Source organism: Falco naumanni, chromosome 1, assembly GCF_017639655.2.
Source record: "Falco naumanni isolate bFalNau1 chromosome 1, bFalNau1.pat, whole genome shotgun sequence".
Classification (NCBI taxonomy): Eukaryota; Metazoa; Chordata; class Aves; order Falconiformes; family Falconidae; genus Falco; species Falco naumanni.
In genome coordinates, this window is record NC_054054.1 from 74548555 (window position 1) to 74566146 (window position 17592).

At 37.0% G+C, this 17592-nt stretch overlaps 1 protein-coding gene across 2 annotated transcripts in view; it reads right to left on the reverse strand.

Annotated features, from left to right (window-relative positions):
- Window positions 1-17592, reverse strand: part of CCSER1 (coiled-coil serine rich protein 1) — a 708879-nt gene that overhangs the window by 134284 nt on the left and 557003 nt on the right. Inside the window, exon 10 of one of the 2 annotated variants that reach the window (XM_040599460.1) lies at window positions 9596-9641. The exons of the other annotated variant lie outside the window; for it this stretch is intronic. Coding sequence (XP_040455394.1) covers window positions 9596-9641 — 46 coding nt within the window. The remainder of the gene's footprint in view (window positions 1-9595; window positions 9642-17592) is intronic. 2 annotated transcript variants of the gene reach the window in all.

Sequence of the window (17592 nt, forward strand, 5' to 3'; positions counted from 1 at the left end):
ATTGTTTCACTTAAGTCTGTTCCAACATCAATGAGAAGACCAGTACCTGAAGCCATGAATTGTCTGACACAAAGGTCCTGAGAAAGAGGCTTTCAGCTACAGATTTTACATTTTCTCAGCAGATAATGTTCATTGTTCACGTCCATCCTAACACATCCTTTCTCTACCACAGTTTCTTTCATTGGAAGATTTATCTTGCATTGCTATATGCTCTGCTACCTGACTATACTCATCAGTGAGCTAAAGCATCAATTTTCTACAAGTTGTTTTTCTTCCTTTTCCTGATGCTTTCCCTACATAAACATCTGATAACTATGTGATCAACAGAATGTTTACAATAATTGAACAACTAAGCTGCTAGTAAGAAAAATTTTTCACAGCAAAATTTAACAATAGGCAATTTGAAAGTATGTCTTGATATTATTATAGCCCAGTAGATGGTCACCTGGAGAAAGAGACAGGGTTTTTTCATGGAAGGGTCCAGGAACAGCAGTGGTATTACATTGGTCTAAAGGGCAAGTACTGAATGAGGAAGGTTACTCCACTGACAAAGCATATGCTAGCACATGCCTATACTAGCAAGTCATTAAATTCCAAAACAGTTGTAAAAAAAAAAAAAAAAAAAATCTGTCAGATTTTAGATCATTCACTAATAGGAAATAGGATTACTTTGATAGGTAAAATATTCAGAATAAATGAATTACTGAGTTTACTCCTGATAGAGATCTGTCAGATATTCAATTATATGACTCAAAATAGAGTTAGGTAAATAAGGGACTCTTCAGTTTGACGCCTGAATGAAAAGATCAGATTAATCAGAAAAATCTTGTTAGGCCTAAAACGAAATCTTACTTTAATTGAAGAATTATTTACCACGTTAACCTTATTTTTAGGTTAGGAGAAAAGTATCACCACTTCGAAAAGTCATTCTCATCTAAAAAACTTGAAACCAACCATTAACTTCTTAAAAAAAGAAAAAAAAAATCAGTTGTTTTAGTAGCTGAAGTTTCTTAGATTAACTGCTTAGGAATTTGCAAACAGAAAAAAACCTCTAAAGACAGGTGCAGCTTCAGGGGACTGCATTTTTTCCCGTTTTTACCCAGCTCTGCCAGTGCTCCCCAGACTGCAGAAGCACTGGCTGGAAGGGGCCTCTGGAGGTCACCTTGTCCAGCCTCCTGCCTGGGACTACCACCAACTCCAGGTGAGCTCTGTCATGCCTCTGCCTGGTCAAGTCTTGAAAACCTTTGAAGATGGAGATTTTTCAACCCAAGTGACCTGTCCCAGAGCTGCACTACCCTCCTTGCAAAAATTTCTTCCTAACGTCCAGTTTGTACCTGCCAAGCTGTAATTTATGGCCTGCATCCCTTGCTGCATCATCTGGCACGATCAAGTAACTCAACCAGCGAGTAAGCTGCCTTAATGAACTATGGTTAAAAGCCACCTTTTTGCAGACACAAGCTCCAGCATTAGAGGTATAGTACTGAAAGCTCCCTCAGATCATGTAGAAGCTTCATGAGTTTCTGTAGAAAATACAGAGCTCAGTCTTAAGGAAAGTACAAGTATTCATAATTTTAATTATATACATTTTTCTGAGGTGTTAGAGCACGAGAGGTCTTACAGATCTTCTTCCCTCCTGCAGTGACCACAGACGTAGTCACCACAGAATTTACTCATGGAAATGCAAAAAAAATATAGGGTATAAACAACACTGTCTGTTAGAGGCTGCCATTTCAGCTCATTTTCATGGGGGGGGGGGGGGGGGGTGGGTGGAACTTACAAAAACCCAGAATACTAAAGAGTTTCATATTGTAATTAATTTACAACACTTTTGTAATAATTAAGTATATTTTACAGATGTCTTGAAGACAGAACTTCCAAAAACATACAGTTACAGCTACCTGAAGTAGTTCCAGAAACCCAGAGAGGAATGCTTTCTCTTTAAAATTATTGAGTGCTTTAAAATTAATTTAGCAAAAGCTACCTAATTTCAATGGATTCCTTTAGTTTTCACCTTTTAAATTTAAAAAGAAGCATAAAAGAATGTGTCTCATTTTTACACACTATAATGGCAGAAAAAAAAGAAACAACAAACAGAAGAAGCAATTTCTCAAGTTCATTGCTTTTGTAGTCTCCCTTGATTAAGGTGTAATCAACTCTGTGAATGCAAAGCAGGACAGGAATAACTGATTATGTCTGAATTTGGTGTATTTTACCCTGATAGACTATTTACTTCAATGATGACAGATTAAGTCTTTGAAGGACTACTTTGTTTGAACTGGACACAGTATGTGAGTTTTAATACAATTATGACCATGGTGTTTTTTCTGTGCTCAAGGATAAGATATCCAAGGTGTCAACAATGTATTTGCTTTATTTCTTCTTCCATATTCAGGTGTAGTATGCACATCAAACTTGAAGACTTTTAATGTATCGCTGTACATATGTCTAATAAATACTATTCTCCCTCATGAAGCACAAACTGCTGAACACAAAAATTCATTTTTCTAAATTCCTTAATGCTGTCAGGTAAAGAAACACATCCCTTGGTGTAATACCCTGTTTGGGGAGTTCTGTGCTAGCACGATCTAAATGCAATATAAATTATTTTTCTAAGAAGAAATCCTTCTTTTCAATCATGGAATTAAGAAACAAAGACAAATAAAACTCACATGCTAAGCTATAACATAAAAACTTTTTAATTCTATTCTACATCTAAGTTCCATGTTTTATTGAGTGGGTTCCAAATTTGCTTAAATGAATTCTCCAGTCCCCAACGTTTTAAAATAATAAGTTTTAAAAAACTTTCACTGTGGTAATATTTGTTTCCATAGAAACAGGACTGAAAGCAGGAGCTGCTCTTAAAAGAATTAGAATTCTCTCCCAGAATTTAAAGACTTAAAAATAATAACATATTAATAAAACTATTGTCAGAATATATATTTTATCATTTTGGAAAAACAGAGCATGATCTTACATCCACTGGAGTTAATAGGACTATAATTTGTGATTACAATAGAATAAACCTAAATCACTGAGAACATATTACTGAGCTAAAATAATAGATCAAAAGATTATTCAGTTAAAGGGATAATTTTCTAATGAAGTTTTAAATTAAATTTAGCAGGTGACTATCAGTTGAGGCCATTTTTAGAAATATTACAATGAAGAATTATGAGCCAAAAACGTTAAACAATAGATACTAAGGATTATTACTATTCACATAATTCATTTCTATTACCGTTGCTTAATTTTTTGAGAGTGAATTACTTCATTAAAATCTGATTTTACAGCCAGTCAGGTGCATTTCTAAAATCCAGCCACACAGTAAAGGAACATATGGACATCACGCTGGCATAAACCTAAACTTCTATAGGATTAAGAACATACATATTTTATAGTAATTAGGTTTGCTTTTTTCCTCACAGAAGTCTTTCTAAGTGCACTTGTCTGCATACCTTGTAAACATTCAAGCATCTCCTGTAAGAACATTAGTAACTTAAGAAATAATAATTTACCTCCCCCAAACCCATAACTCCAAACAGAATCTTGAAGAAAGAATGTATCCAGGATGGGCTTGCAGTTACTAAGGTTCCTGAATGCACGCAAATCTCACCTCTGCAGAGTTCTGCTGAGTTAAAGAGTTACTCGGGTTCACTGATGCACAACTATAATTTTTAAGTCTGAAATGATAGACAAGGACAACTTTTTCCTCCTTTGCATCCACTCCAACCACTTTACTCTCTGGATCAGCTTCTGTTATACTACACATATATAGTACTAGAAGAGCAACAAAGCTGGTGAAGGGTCTAGAGAGCAAGTCCTACGAGGAGCAGCTGAGAGAACTGGAGTTGTTTAGCTTGGAGAAAAGGAGGTTCAGGGGAGACCTTATTGTTCTACAACTACCTGAAAGGAGGCTGTAGGGAGGTGGCCGTTGGCCTCTTCTCCCAAGTAGTAAACAATAGGACAAGAGGAAACCGCCTCAAATTGCACCAGGGGAGGTTTAGATTGGATCTGAGGAACCATTTCTTCACTGGCAAGCACTGGAAGAGGCTTCGTAGGGAGGTGGTTGAGTCACCAACCCTGGAGGTATTTATAAGATGTGTAGATGTGGTGCTTAGGGACATGGTTTAGTGGTGGACTTTATAGTGACAGGCTAATTGTTGGACTGAGTCTTAAGGGTCTTTTCCAACCTAAATGATTCTACGATTAAGGCAGACACAGCCTTTGATAGTTCAGGTTTGAGTAAAGCTTGGGGATTTACAGTCTCCACAGCTCAAAGAGGCCCAAGAAATCAGTATTGGTCACAGCGACAGCAGCATCCAAGGTTTGGCAGGGTAATTACCATCAAGTTTGGAAGGAAGCATGGCAAAAAGAAAATCTGAACAGCTTCAGACTTCAAGCATTCTTCCAGGTTTTCTACTACTGAGGAATCAAGTAAAGCTGCTGCAATTCTCCTACACAAGGTGTGTACATAACTTTTTCTAGAGCTGACTAAGATTGCACATTCTGTGACACATACAAAATATTTTCATCTTCAAAGGTTAATTCTTTACCTTTTCAACAGTTAATTACTTATAGTGCTGTTCTCAATCTGCCATTCTGCTGCACATACCTGGTCAAACCCTTCAAGTTATCCTGAAGCCGCCAACCTAGCTAGGCTGACTAGCTTGAATAACATTGTCATCGTAAATTTTACTATGTAAATACCTTTGTTATTATTCTGAAAGATGAAATAGGTATTTGAATAATTTCAAGATGAAACCTGTCAAACAAATGATACCAGTCTTACTACAGACTTTGAGACCCATCACTGAAACTGGTGACCCTGTGTAAAATTAAGACATTTAGCATTTTCTTAGTCAGATGTTCAGTCTAGAGAACTTGTATCTGTCTTAGTGTTGGGGTGAGTTTCACACCCTTCTGTGAGGGTGAAATTTCCTTACAAAGCTCAAAACCCACCAATTTATTTTCCTATGCTCACAGGTTTTATCATACATAGAACAGAATTCTGATAGACAAACCTTTGCAGAAAATACCATGGTTGGACTTTACAAACGTGCATGTATTTTTAATAAGGTTTTTTAGCCATTATTTTAACTGAACTACTACTCACATCTCTTGACTCCATATATTTTGATCAACTCTACAAGAAAATGACTGCCAGTACTTTCTTCCTAAAAATCTATTTTTACTAGCAGGTTAGCCGACTCATTTCTATTTTTCTTTAAAATTCTGAAAGACATTTTAAAACTTTTAATTTGCAACTTACACATTTACCATCACCACCTCAGGGGTTTTTTAGCTCTGTATTAGAAAACCACTCCCATGAAAAAGGTTTCTTCCTCCACAATGCACCATGACTTAAGAAAACATTTAACTTCTCAGTATTGCATCTACTTTCCTTGTTTTCTCCCTCTGGCTGACCAAAGAAGCCATCCACTCCTTTGAAATATACTGACAGTGGGGAAGTACTTCTTTAAGATTATTTCATTACTTGAACTATCTATGGTATGTAGAATGGAAATTACAAGAGTTAAATTCCTATTTTCTGCTACAATTTATGCCTTTAAAAAACCCACCATGGCTGAATTTAAAACTTTCAAGTATTTATGCTTGCACCAAGTAATTAAGCTTTTCTTGTGAGATGATAACATTAAAGTGTCATTTAACAAAAAACTAAGGATTTCACTTCCTTTAATTTTGATGTTAGGTTCATTTATTTTTAACAGTGAAATCACCATTACATGAAATACCCAGCCTAAAGGTTGGTTTAACTCCGGTAGATTTTGGCACTTGGCTTCTCCTTAGATGGTATGAAATTATTTGGATGCAATATGACTATTTCAAGTGTCTGATCCAATTTGTTCTGTTTGCAAAGTTGATTGTCAGGTACCATGTAACTGTATTGATTTTTGTTGAGATTCTACTGTCTTTAAGGAATATCTATTTTATCAAGTGTCTTTCTTTGATATTTCTTCTCACTGATTTCTTCTTCTAAAGTAGTGGTAATCAAAAGTGGTAAGCATTTTTCATTCCCTGAATTACATGTAAATGATAATATGTTTTCTGAAAAGGTACTGCCCACTGTCACCTTCAGTTGGCAGCTACTTAAAGTTTGAGGACACTACACGTTAAACAAGGAAACTGTTCAGAATAAAAAGTCTTGATAAAAAGTACAATAGATATAAAAAAAAAAGTTAAAGCTTTGTCATCTGGTACACAGCCCACTAGTTTAATACAATGGTCCAATGGTTTAACAACGGATATAAACTTAAAACCTTTACTTTAAACCATTATGTATTTTTGCAGGACAAAAGTGGAGTTTAAAGGAAACTGCAATGAAAAAGTGTATTTTCAGAATTATGGGGTTTGCTCTTCTTCACATAATATGCAAATAAAATGTTCCAGCAGTTTACACTGCACAGTATGCCAGTTTCACTGGTGCATTTGTGCTTCTTTTCCGTGTAATGAACAAGTGACAGGAAAAAAATACAATAGCTTGTCTGTCCCTAGAGCAATTATACTGCAAATCTGCCCAAAAAACCTAGAGACACTTTTTTTTTTTTTTTTTTGACACAACATTTTATTTAGTCATAGTTGTATTTTGTTAATCTGTATTTTTCTTTTACGTCAACAGTACTCCAATGGCTAAAGCGGGGTCATATAGCTATCACTGGACTTCTGATGACATCTGTATTCACTCTAGACTCTCCATTCATTTTGTCCTCTGTCTTTACATCTTATTTTGTTGATAATCACAAATGATCTCACATTTGTGGTGAGTTTGGATTATATGTTTCTTTATTTCTGCTTCTGCTGGTGTCTTCATCGTAAAACAGAAATGAAGATGCAACTTACTCCATTTCAAAAGGCATGTTCGTGTCTTGTGGAAAGCAGTCTTAACTCCTATATTGGAATCTATTAATTATCCTTGTACTAAGTGTCTCATAGTTTGTAGTCAGACTGTTAAAATGCCCCATCAGTAGAAGCTTGTTATTTTGAAATGTTATATAGACAGTCTCAACTACTCATTACCTTGCCACAGTTCCCCAGCAGCTTCTCTGGACCCTGGGCTACAAGAGGAAATGTCATAACACAGCACTGGCCCAGATGCCACTCAATGTCTATGACATCTTCGAATGCCCAGAGGTGCATGACTTCCCGGTGACCCACAACACCACCATCAAGCCTACCCTGCTCACTCTGGAGGCGAAGCAGCCACAAGTCCCCAGTAGTCTAAAACATCTTGTGCCAACTCAGATCAAATTAATTTTGCCTCTTGTATTGCAGTAGATTTACTGTAGGATCCCTGGTAACACCAGTTGGAAGAAAACACAGCCTAACTTTCAGTATCTATGTGACAGGACACAGCAGCATTCCTGCTCTGGATTCCCAGACATTCCCATTTCCCACTTTTGTACGTGAACAATAATAATCTTCAACACTTTGCAAGGACCAGAAAAGTTACCACTAATTTCTGGAAGACAAGTTTAGGATGTTCAAGCTCTATTTTAGCTTGCCGTTAGAAGAACTTTACCGTAACATATTCATAGCTCCATATAATCTTTGCCTCCCAGTATACATAAAAGCAGAAAACAGCTGGCTGAAATAATCCAGCACCACCTTGTTTTCCCTCCTAATGTCACAGATTTTCATATATATGTCTTTATTTTGCTTTCATTTGCTTCACAGTTAAGCCACTGCTACACTCAACATACGCAGTTTTAAACCCACTTCTCCCATCCCACCATTTCAGTGATTTATTTTTACTGTTAAATCATCAGCTAATCTTGGAGATTCTGACCACTTCTTCCAAACTACTCATGCATATATTTAACCCAACCATTATCCATTCCTCTGTTTACTTCACAGCTCTGCATCTTTATTTAGGTACAAAAATCTTATCCTGTCTTTGCCAGATAAAACATTTTCCACCCTTCCCACACCTTCCCTTATGTTCAAAACTCAGACACATCATTACATGACACTCGATCGTTCATCTCAAACAGGGGCTCTGCACAAGGAAGCTGTCAACAGTGGTACTGTGCACACTTCCGATTATTTAAAACTAAGCATGTTAAAGGCATGTTATTATGTCACTGAGCTTCTGAAGTCTTCACTGATGTTGTTAATCATGTAGACCAGTCACAGGATTAATTTAAATGGAAGTAAGGCAGGCAGCAATTTGAATTTTCAATTTAGTAGACTTCTAAGTGTCATACATATATATATATTGATAAAAATAACTTCAGCATTGTTTTTCTGAAGGATTCAATGAGAATATTAATTCTTTTGACCATACCTTAAAATAACTCTAACAGGAGCATAATTGTATTTCATGAAGTTTTTCCGCTTGACAATTTTTCTCCCCTTAGATATACCCAATAGAATAGGAACATCTTAAATAATTGCACAAAAGAAAAGGACAGTCATATACAGATCATACTTTTTGTTACTTTGGTAAGACCCACACTCATAGACAAATATTTTACATTTTCTTATGAATACACAAGAGCAGCGTCAGTGAATTTATGCAAGCAACATGTTTCAAGACTGCCAACAATGAAGCATCGTTCAAACTGCACTGTATTTTATGAATAAGCCTGTAATGTTATATTCTAATGAATCTATTTGACATTCAGTGGTGTGATGCAGTGCAAAGTAATTTTAATAATGCAGTGCATGGCTGTAGCTTATTATATGCATATGGAAGACACCAATGTCTTTAGGATGGACATTTAACTCAAGGTAGGAGGAGAGAGACAGAAATAGACTCAAGGAATGTAAGAAAGTCCTCATCTCAAAGTCTGATGGTATTCTGAGAATCTATGCATTCAATATACACACTCACACACGCACACTGTTAAAGCAGCAGAGAGATCATTTGGAATTAGAATGTAAGCCTTTCTCTTATTTTAAAAAAATTAACACATTATTTTTGCAATTTCTCAGGTTTTTGGGTGGACAACAGGGGGAATTATTTTAATTTAAAAGAAATATTATCTATTGTCAATATTTCCAATGGATTTAAGGAAAACAATGAATAAGATTCCTCTACAAAGGTTCACTTTCCTCCCCAGCTCAGGGGATGGACTTGTTCCACAAATTAATTAGAAAGAAAGTCTTGTAAAAAATACAGCTGGTCTCAGTAATGTCTGCCTTGCACCATATTGTTTGATTTTCTATATCTTAGTTTTTTGAGATCCAGATTCTTTTTTGTTTGCACAATGGAAAGAATAATTTGAAGAATAAGAAAGAGATTCTTCAGTTTTAACAATGCTACTCATCAATATGTTGAACACATGATCTGAGGATATTATTCCCCTCCAGACTTTGAGTCATTATGGTATTTTCTTCCCTTATTGCAACTCTAGTGCACAGCGCAGCCCCAATTCATGATGTGTTGGACAAAACGCAACAAAGAAATAAAGAAGGGGTCAATAGAAGCTGTTAGCTACAAACACATTACAGGCAATATACAACACCAGTGGTTGGATATTGACCTCAGGGCATTAACTCTATATTAGCATGCCATGCTACAGCACATGAACACATAGTCATCTTTACAACACAGAGCGGAATTTAAGAGACTCACATAATTGCCTGCGAGAAGGTACAGGAGCACTTCCAAATGCTGTGCCCTGTAAATAAAACACATTTTTTTTTTTTTTTTTGGAGCAAAGGATGTCAGATTAACAGCAGCAGCAAATGAAAAAAAAATGACAAGACATGAAGAAAATGAAGGCAGTGAAACAAAAGAGGCTGTTTAGATAGAGGAGCTTGTTATTACTAAAAAAACTGCAGTTCCTACTTTCAGATAAACATAAATTATTAGTTGAGAATGTTCTAAGAGTAATCCACACATCAGTGGACACAATGAACCAGAAAGAGAGAAAAAGAGAGAGAAAGCAGGCAGAAAAAAGTATCAGCATAAGACAGGCATGCTCACACTTGTCAGAAATTAAATTTGATGGAAAGAACAATGGACAGAATATATATAAAATTAATTCCTTTACAAAAATAAGAAGGTTTAATTACACCAACATCTTAGCTGATACCATCACTGTTTGAAGGTAAAGTACATTTCAAACAGGTAGGAAGGAGAGCGAGTGCAGTACAGTTTGGTTCCTGCCACTTCGTCCTCATCTCTTCTCCAAAATCCTTTAACAAGTCCTCACTGGGTCAGTTTGATGACAACTGATAGGAAGCAGCTTTATTAAAACCCTGATCAATATACGCAGTATGCTTTTCCCGTAGATAATACACAAAAGATGAAGCAGTCTGTGGCAGCAATTACCACACATCTCTGAAATACCAACCGTGCATGGAAAGAACATATGAAACAAATGCCAAGCAAGTCATAACCAGTTGGGATATGTAAGGAAGCCTCTTCTCAATGCAATCCTCTATCCCCACTCCCTGCCCACCCCCACCCCCTGCCAAGGCCAGAAAAACAAACTCATCACAGAAAGAGATTAAAAGAATGACTACATAAAGAGAAACTCTAGTGTATAAAATTTGAAGAGCAGGGTTAAAACAAACTATATTGTCTGATCTTTAATTCAGATCACGAATCAGAGATTTGCTTTGGCTTTGTGTCCAAGACTGCTTCCTCCTTCCCAATGTAAAAGGGTACACTGATCATTTGGACTGAGTAGTCAAGAATGACTAATTACAGTAATATTTAGACTGCATTTATTGCCTTAAAAAGAAATAACAAACCACAAAAATATAATAAAACACCTGAAACTTATGAGACTTGAGTGGAGCTTGGCTTCCTTTGAAGTAATTTTGACTTCTATCATCTTTTTGAATTCAAGGCTATGAACCTATTTACCAGGCATTTAGACAGTGCTAGGCATTTCTTCTTTGGGATCATTTTTTTCCCCCAGGTTTTGTAAGATTCCATTTTCCTTTACCTAGTAAGAGTGAAGCAAATATATGCATATCTAGAAAGCCCCATAGAGAAACCATCTTTACACCACTGCTCCTACATTACTTCATTTAAGGAAAGCCAGAATAATTAGGATTATTTGTCACTTCAGAAGCCGTGGCTGTGCTGCTGAGACCACAGCTTGCTATGCTGTGGCCACGTGCAGTGCTGGGTAGCTCTGCAGAAGCCATTTGTCTCACTATGCCACAAGCTTATCACTCTGAGGCCAACTCCTTGAGGTCACAGTCACCACAAGAAGTAGCCAAGGGAGCAAGCTGGGGTTAACTTGTGTTGGAGCAGCAAAAAACCCACCAGCTGCCTCCCTTGTTTCCAAGGTTGCATGGGTGCCAGGAAAAAGCAGTAAGCTCTCTTATTTACCAGTGCAAGCAGGCAGTGTGCTCAAAGCCCTTTTCTCCAGGGCAAGCAGTGCCCTGCCAGTGCACTATCGCCAAATCCCACAGTTATCTGTGAAGTTATTTCAGCACTGCCAAAGTCCACCTTTCACCTCCGGCAAACTTATCAATGTAGCCAAAGGACAGCCTGGTTTGGGTACCAAACCAAATTGTACATTGGCACTTAAACCAGTTCTTCAGTGTCTGCTAAGGCTTTACCAATTATTTCCATTGCTCTCTTAAATCTTTTGGAAACAAAATACAGTTATTTGAAATACTAAGAATACACGTACTCATCTAAAGCAAAGCTAGAAGTACTGAAGAACACACATTGCGGAAGGACAGTAGCCACAGCATCCCCATTCTGCCAACTGTATGCTATTCTGCTTTGCTTAAAGGCAGCTTTCTAAAAAAGCTGAGATCCTGTTGTCGTGTATCTTACCTCCTCCCCTGGGCCACTCTACAATCTCAGGAGTCCCTGTGCAGAGTTGGGTGGATAAGCATCCCTTGACCATATCAGCCAGCACTCTTGCATGGCTGAGGTGGGGAACTGACTGTACCAGCAACGTTACCTATCTGAATTGTAACATCCCCTTATGGCCTTGTTACATTCTTTATCTGAATCTGAAAGGTATGGTACCACCATCACCAGAATTTGAAAATTCAAGTAATTACCAACTCCGGCTGTGGCCAGAACGGAAATTTGTTGTTGGCTAAAGCCAATCATCTCTGATCCTATACATGGCAGTCCTAAAGCGAGGCACTTTTGAGCGCTCCTGGACCACAGGGGGCTGCATCCAGCATCTGCCTCTGAATGAGGTGCCTCTCAGAGCTTGCAAACTCCAAGGTTTGTGAAGTTAGGAGGACTGTTGCCAAAAGCTGATGATGGAGCCTGGGCTGACACGCCTACTCCTTGAGTCTCAACCCTTCACCCACTGAGAAATACAAAGGTATTCAACGTGAATATTTCACTGAACTCGAGGGGAACTTTTAGCAGGTACACCATTGTACATTCATATATATATATATATGTACGCATGCACACATTCATTTGTGTCTGAGTGCACGTATGTGTGAATTGATTTTGGTACCTCATAACAAGTACAGAATGAATGTTACCATCTTGGATCCATGATTAATTTACTGTTGTGATTATAGTAAATCATATTGGTCTACTTTGTAAATGATAAATTAGTCAATGATTAAGTGCTGCTAAACTCTTGTGATCAACCTTAAACTGTGGATAAACCTTAGACAATCTTTTGATATAAACTGTTGTCCAAGTGTGAGACTGAAATTGGATGTAGCTGCACCTGAGCTCTATCAAGAGTTTAGAAAGCAAAGAAGTCCAATCTGAATCTCATGACTAAATAGAAGGGTGTGCCTTTCCCTTTTATATCTCCAGTCTCTGTGTAAATCATTCCAGCTTAATTTTAATTTGATTCTTCTTTGTGTGATTTATCTAAGCAATAAGTAATAGTGGAAACCTTGCCATCAAATGTCATGAAGTCACACTCCCACAAATTCATATTAAAACTATTTCGCTAATACCTTTGTTGGTGATTCTTTAAGTGACCTAAACTACTCACTTGCGACAGGTACACAGTGGTACCTGATATTATGGTGCCTCCTAAAAGTCAGTTTTCAGTTCATCATTTAAAGACATTGAAATGATTTGTGAAACCATATATAAAACCAAAAAGCACAAAGTAAATTCATCTGACAGTGGTTACCTGACTGCTTCCGTATTTAGCCAAAAGTATTTCTTTTTTTCCTATGCTTTCAATGTGTACCATCTACATTTTCCCCTGCCATGCATCAAAAAGTAAACATTCAGACAGCCTTATCTTACACAAATCCATCAACCAAAGAATTGGGAATTTAATTATTCATAGTTAGTTGCTATTTTCACTACTGACACCGAGTACTGTATTTCTAATGACCATAATGCTCCTTTGAAAAGCAAGATGCCAATGCATTTGACTGCATTACTTCTTCATGTTTCTGATTTCCAAAGTAAATGGCCTTCCAAGAGGACAAGGATATATGCCTTTACCTCTTACCAAGCCTTCCTTTCCTTTCTTCCCCGCATACTCCAGAAATAAATGTTATCCTTCAGTGCCATCTGGCACAATGATAAGGAGCGTTTTTCAAAACTAAGTCAAGTTTCAGACATTCTCCATGGAAAATCCAGGCTCTGCTGGAACTCTTTGTAGTTCCACAGCTTAATCTTGTACAGCTTTTTTTTTCCTGTCTTCTCTGTGTGTAGTGTAACACTTAATCCTAAAGGTTTCTAGGTTTCCATGATAGCCTCAGTGGTAAATACTATATTAAGTTTTCCAAATTCTCTGTGATTCCTAGAAATGCAGAGCCTTACACAGGAATAAGATAATGCTATTAATAATGCACAGGCATTGTAGATGACTCATAGTTACTAAGTTAATGATTTACAGAAGTTAGCACACTCTCAACTGAAGCTTCTAAGTGGCTAACCCTTCCCTAACTTTTTACTGCAGAATATTAAATAAGAGTTCACTTACAGAATTACATCTCCCAAAATATTGCTCTTAGTAACAGCAAAGTCTCAGTTTGGATTAATCTTTAAATACTATTGCAGGCATTATGTTCACCACAGGATGCTGATGTGTATAACAATTCCCATGCATCTTAAACCTATGACTTACATACATACCTGTGACTTATGTGTAACTCATTTTCACTTAAAATGTTTTTAAGTTCTTTTAAAGGGTACATAAAACATGCTAACAGTAGCACCTTCTAAACCTTTATTATGTAAATGCACAGAACAGAGGTACAGATTCAGCATCTTGGAATTACTGTGCACATTTGTTTTTTTGATTGATCCCTCTGCCTATATCAGCTCAATGTTGCTCAAATTTTGAATGCTAAAAATCTCAGCAAGTCCATGATAAGACTGATGAGAAACAGGAAAAAAGTTTTAATGATGACTGTATTTTTCAGCTTTCCTAACCACTTTGAAAGGGTCTTTAGATCTAATTAATTTAACATACATAAATAAATCTCTCTCTGCTAATTCATTTAACATGGAATTAATTTTAAAAATTATATTCTCTATATTACTACTTACATTATGCTTCCAAAAAATGTCAAAATAGTCCAATGAGTGCAATAAGTTACACTTCTTCAGCAGCCAACTAGTGTGTCAAAGGAAACTAAGGGCAGGGGGAGAAGTTGATTATGATTAGAGACCTTCTGGAGGGAAAGCTTAAAGTGACAGCCCCTCAATTTCACCTTTCAATATACATGTAAGGAGAAAATGGTCATCAGTCCCTGAAAAGTCAGAGCTCAGCAGACAAGAAAAAAATCCATCAAGCCTCTAGAAGTGAAGTTACCAGGCTGCCTCATTTATAACACCTGGCCTATTCAGTGGACCAATAAGGGAAGTAACAGTTTTTACAACTGCTTTGCACGTAAGCAAGTTTGCACAAGTACGATGAGAAGATACACTTGCCCAGGGCTTGATTCCTGCCTACTTCTTTCATTCTGTGGCACAAAAATGCCCAAGCATTGAGATTTCAGTCTGAAGTGCTTGCTGGCCTGCTGGCCTGGGAGCAGCCAGAGCTCATCCTCTAGGACTAAACTGCTAAACCAGTCAGCACCTTCTATTTGTTGATGCAAAGCACATTCAGATACCTTTTGGAAAAAAAAAAAATAATTAAAAAAGGCTTAAATGATCTGTGCAACCATATCAATTTACTTAGTATTTACTATAGCATCAGATGCTGAACTCAGCACTAACCAGCTAGTTAACTTCTGTGCCATGCAATTCAGTGCTACAGTCTCTGCTCCTGATGAGCAAAAAATAAGAGAGGTTTTTATTTTCTTTCCTGCCTACGTGTAATATATCCTCAGCACCCTCTCATTGTTAATGCAGGAATGTTTGATTACCCAAGACATCCCCAAAGTGAATCTGGATTTTATGCACCAGACAAACAGATAGACTGTCATTCTGTTTACATTTCTTCAGTCAGTCATTTATAATTTCATTTCACTTCGCTTTCAGAAATGCAATCAGAACACTACAAAACTCAGTTCTTTTTGAAAACACTATCAATTTTTAATCTTGTCAAGGTGAGAGTATGACACAGTTTCTGTCAGAAGTCACAGTTAAGTATTCACTGGAAGCTCCAATGAACTCCGCAAGGGAATCTGGCATTTAATTCCCACAGCTATATTTCTCACATCCACACATTGAACAAAACCAGTTACTGGCAGTTTTTTAAAGTAATGACCACAAATGCCAGCCAGCCTACGTATTTGTTACTGTAGCTATGCTGGAGCAACAGCAGCAAGGAAGTCTGGATAAAAAGGGTTCATAATGCAGCCTATTCAATGGAACAAAACATCCATGTATTAGTTTGCTGTTTGAATGAAGCCATTCAATAAAAATACTTCAGCAATTGCATACATTTCCTGCATCTCTCTGAACTTTGAAGTTATGAGTTCACCTGTTATTAACTGCATATAGCAACTAAAGTCCTCTGGGTTCACCTTGAGCAACTTGGAAGTCTGAGTACTGCAGTATATGAAATGATCAAATCAATTCAGCTGAGCCGAATACCCCCCCGGTAGCATAACTACACAAATATTGCTGTTCTTTTGTGTCACTTTCTATGAGGCATCTCCACAGAGATGTGTATTGACAACAGACCAATCAATGCCAGAAGAGAGCTCGCTACCCATCAAGTGAATGCTTTTCCTATAAATGCCCCTTTTTCTCTTACAGCACAAACCCACCTCTTACAGGGTTAAAAGAGTGCTAATTAAAAAAAACAACAACCAACAAACAAGCAAAAAAAACCCAAACAAAAAAACCCAAAACCCAAACTTACCACCCCTCCTCAACTCCAGATTATGGTTTTTAAACAGACTACTCACAGCAGGCAATATTTTCCCTAGGCAAAGTACATAATACTTTGACATGAACTTTGAAAATTAACGTATCCCTTTTTCTCGTGACAGAAATTAGAGCGATAACTCAGAATATTTCAGAACACTGCTAAGAATAAAAAGCACAGTCTTAAATGACAAGCTGTACTGAAATCTTAGTTATTACCACACAAAAAAAAGTTGAACTGATCTCACAAGATTTCTGAAAGATAATTCCTCGTCAATACATGATGTCATAATACCATTGATATGTAAGATATCCCAGAGACAGAAAAACCTGCTATAACACCACCAAATTCTCCTATAAGGGCAAAACATGCTTCTTTCACAAAAAGAGCAAATACTAAAATGGTAAGCTGTGCTCTGATATGACAGCTTTCACTTGTATCATGCAGCACTTCACTGGTTGAGTACATCAATGAAATGATGCACAGAGTAGTGTGCTGCTGCTCCTGAGTTCATTAAAGGCTGCCTTGGATCTACTAGTTTTCCATTGCAATGTCACTCTTAAAGGGTTCTAAAAAATATACTTAATTCAATATAATGACATTAGCAGGTCTCCAGATATCATGGTGCCACCATATTCTAAAACATGCAGTCTTTACCCAACTTCATGCCCTTTCTCCACAGTTTCAGTTTAGGTGCAAGAAATTTATTAATATGTTCTTGCTCACTGGATTTTACTGTGCACACTCAACCATTCGGAGCACAAATATCTCAAAAGCCCTTGCACAACCTAAGACCTATATCTAGCTCTCCAGTATCTCCTCTTAAAGTCACTTTAAGTTATCACAATATGATCCAAGGCCCCCTTGACATAAGTATTGCCTCTTCCAAATGTATTTGGAAAGTGATTTATAACAGTTGATTTTACCATGGGACTCCCTACTTGATGCCTCACCTTGGTACTAATATCCCACCACTTATTTTTCCATAAATGCCTGAGATGTCTGCTGCAAGTTTCTTAGTTTGAATTCATGGAAGATCACTCATTTTGGTTTTAAGATTTTTTCCATTTTTATGGAAAATCTTGCTTTTGTCACTTCACCTATATTTGTGTGAGATGATTCAACGGGACTTATGTTTGTTAGGATAGCTCTTCCCTGTTTTCTATGTGAAATTCATATAATGTCTTTTAGTCTTCACTTCATTTCTCATTTTAAAAAAATCCCCTTTAAAATTCTAAGTGCTGAAATCACTTCTACTTAGTAGAAAACATCCATCCTTCAGGCTCATTTTGACAAGTTGAAGAAATGTTCATTTGAATACAGAGGGATGGAGAGTTTGATACACTGGAAGAATAATCATCTGCATAAACATAAATGAAAATTTGTA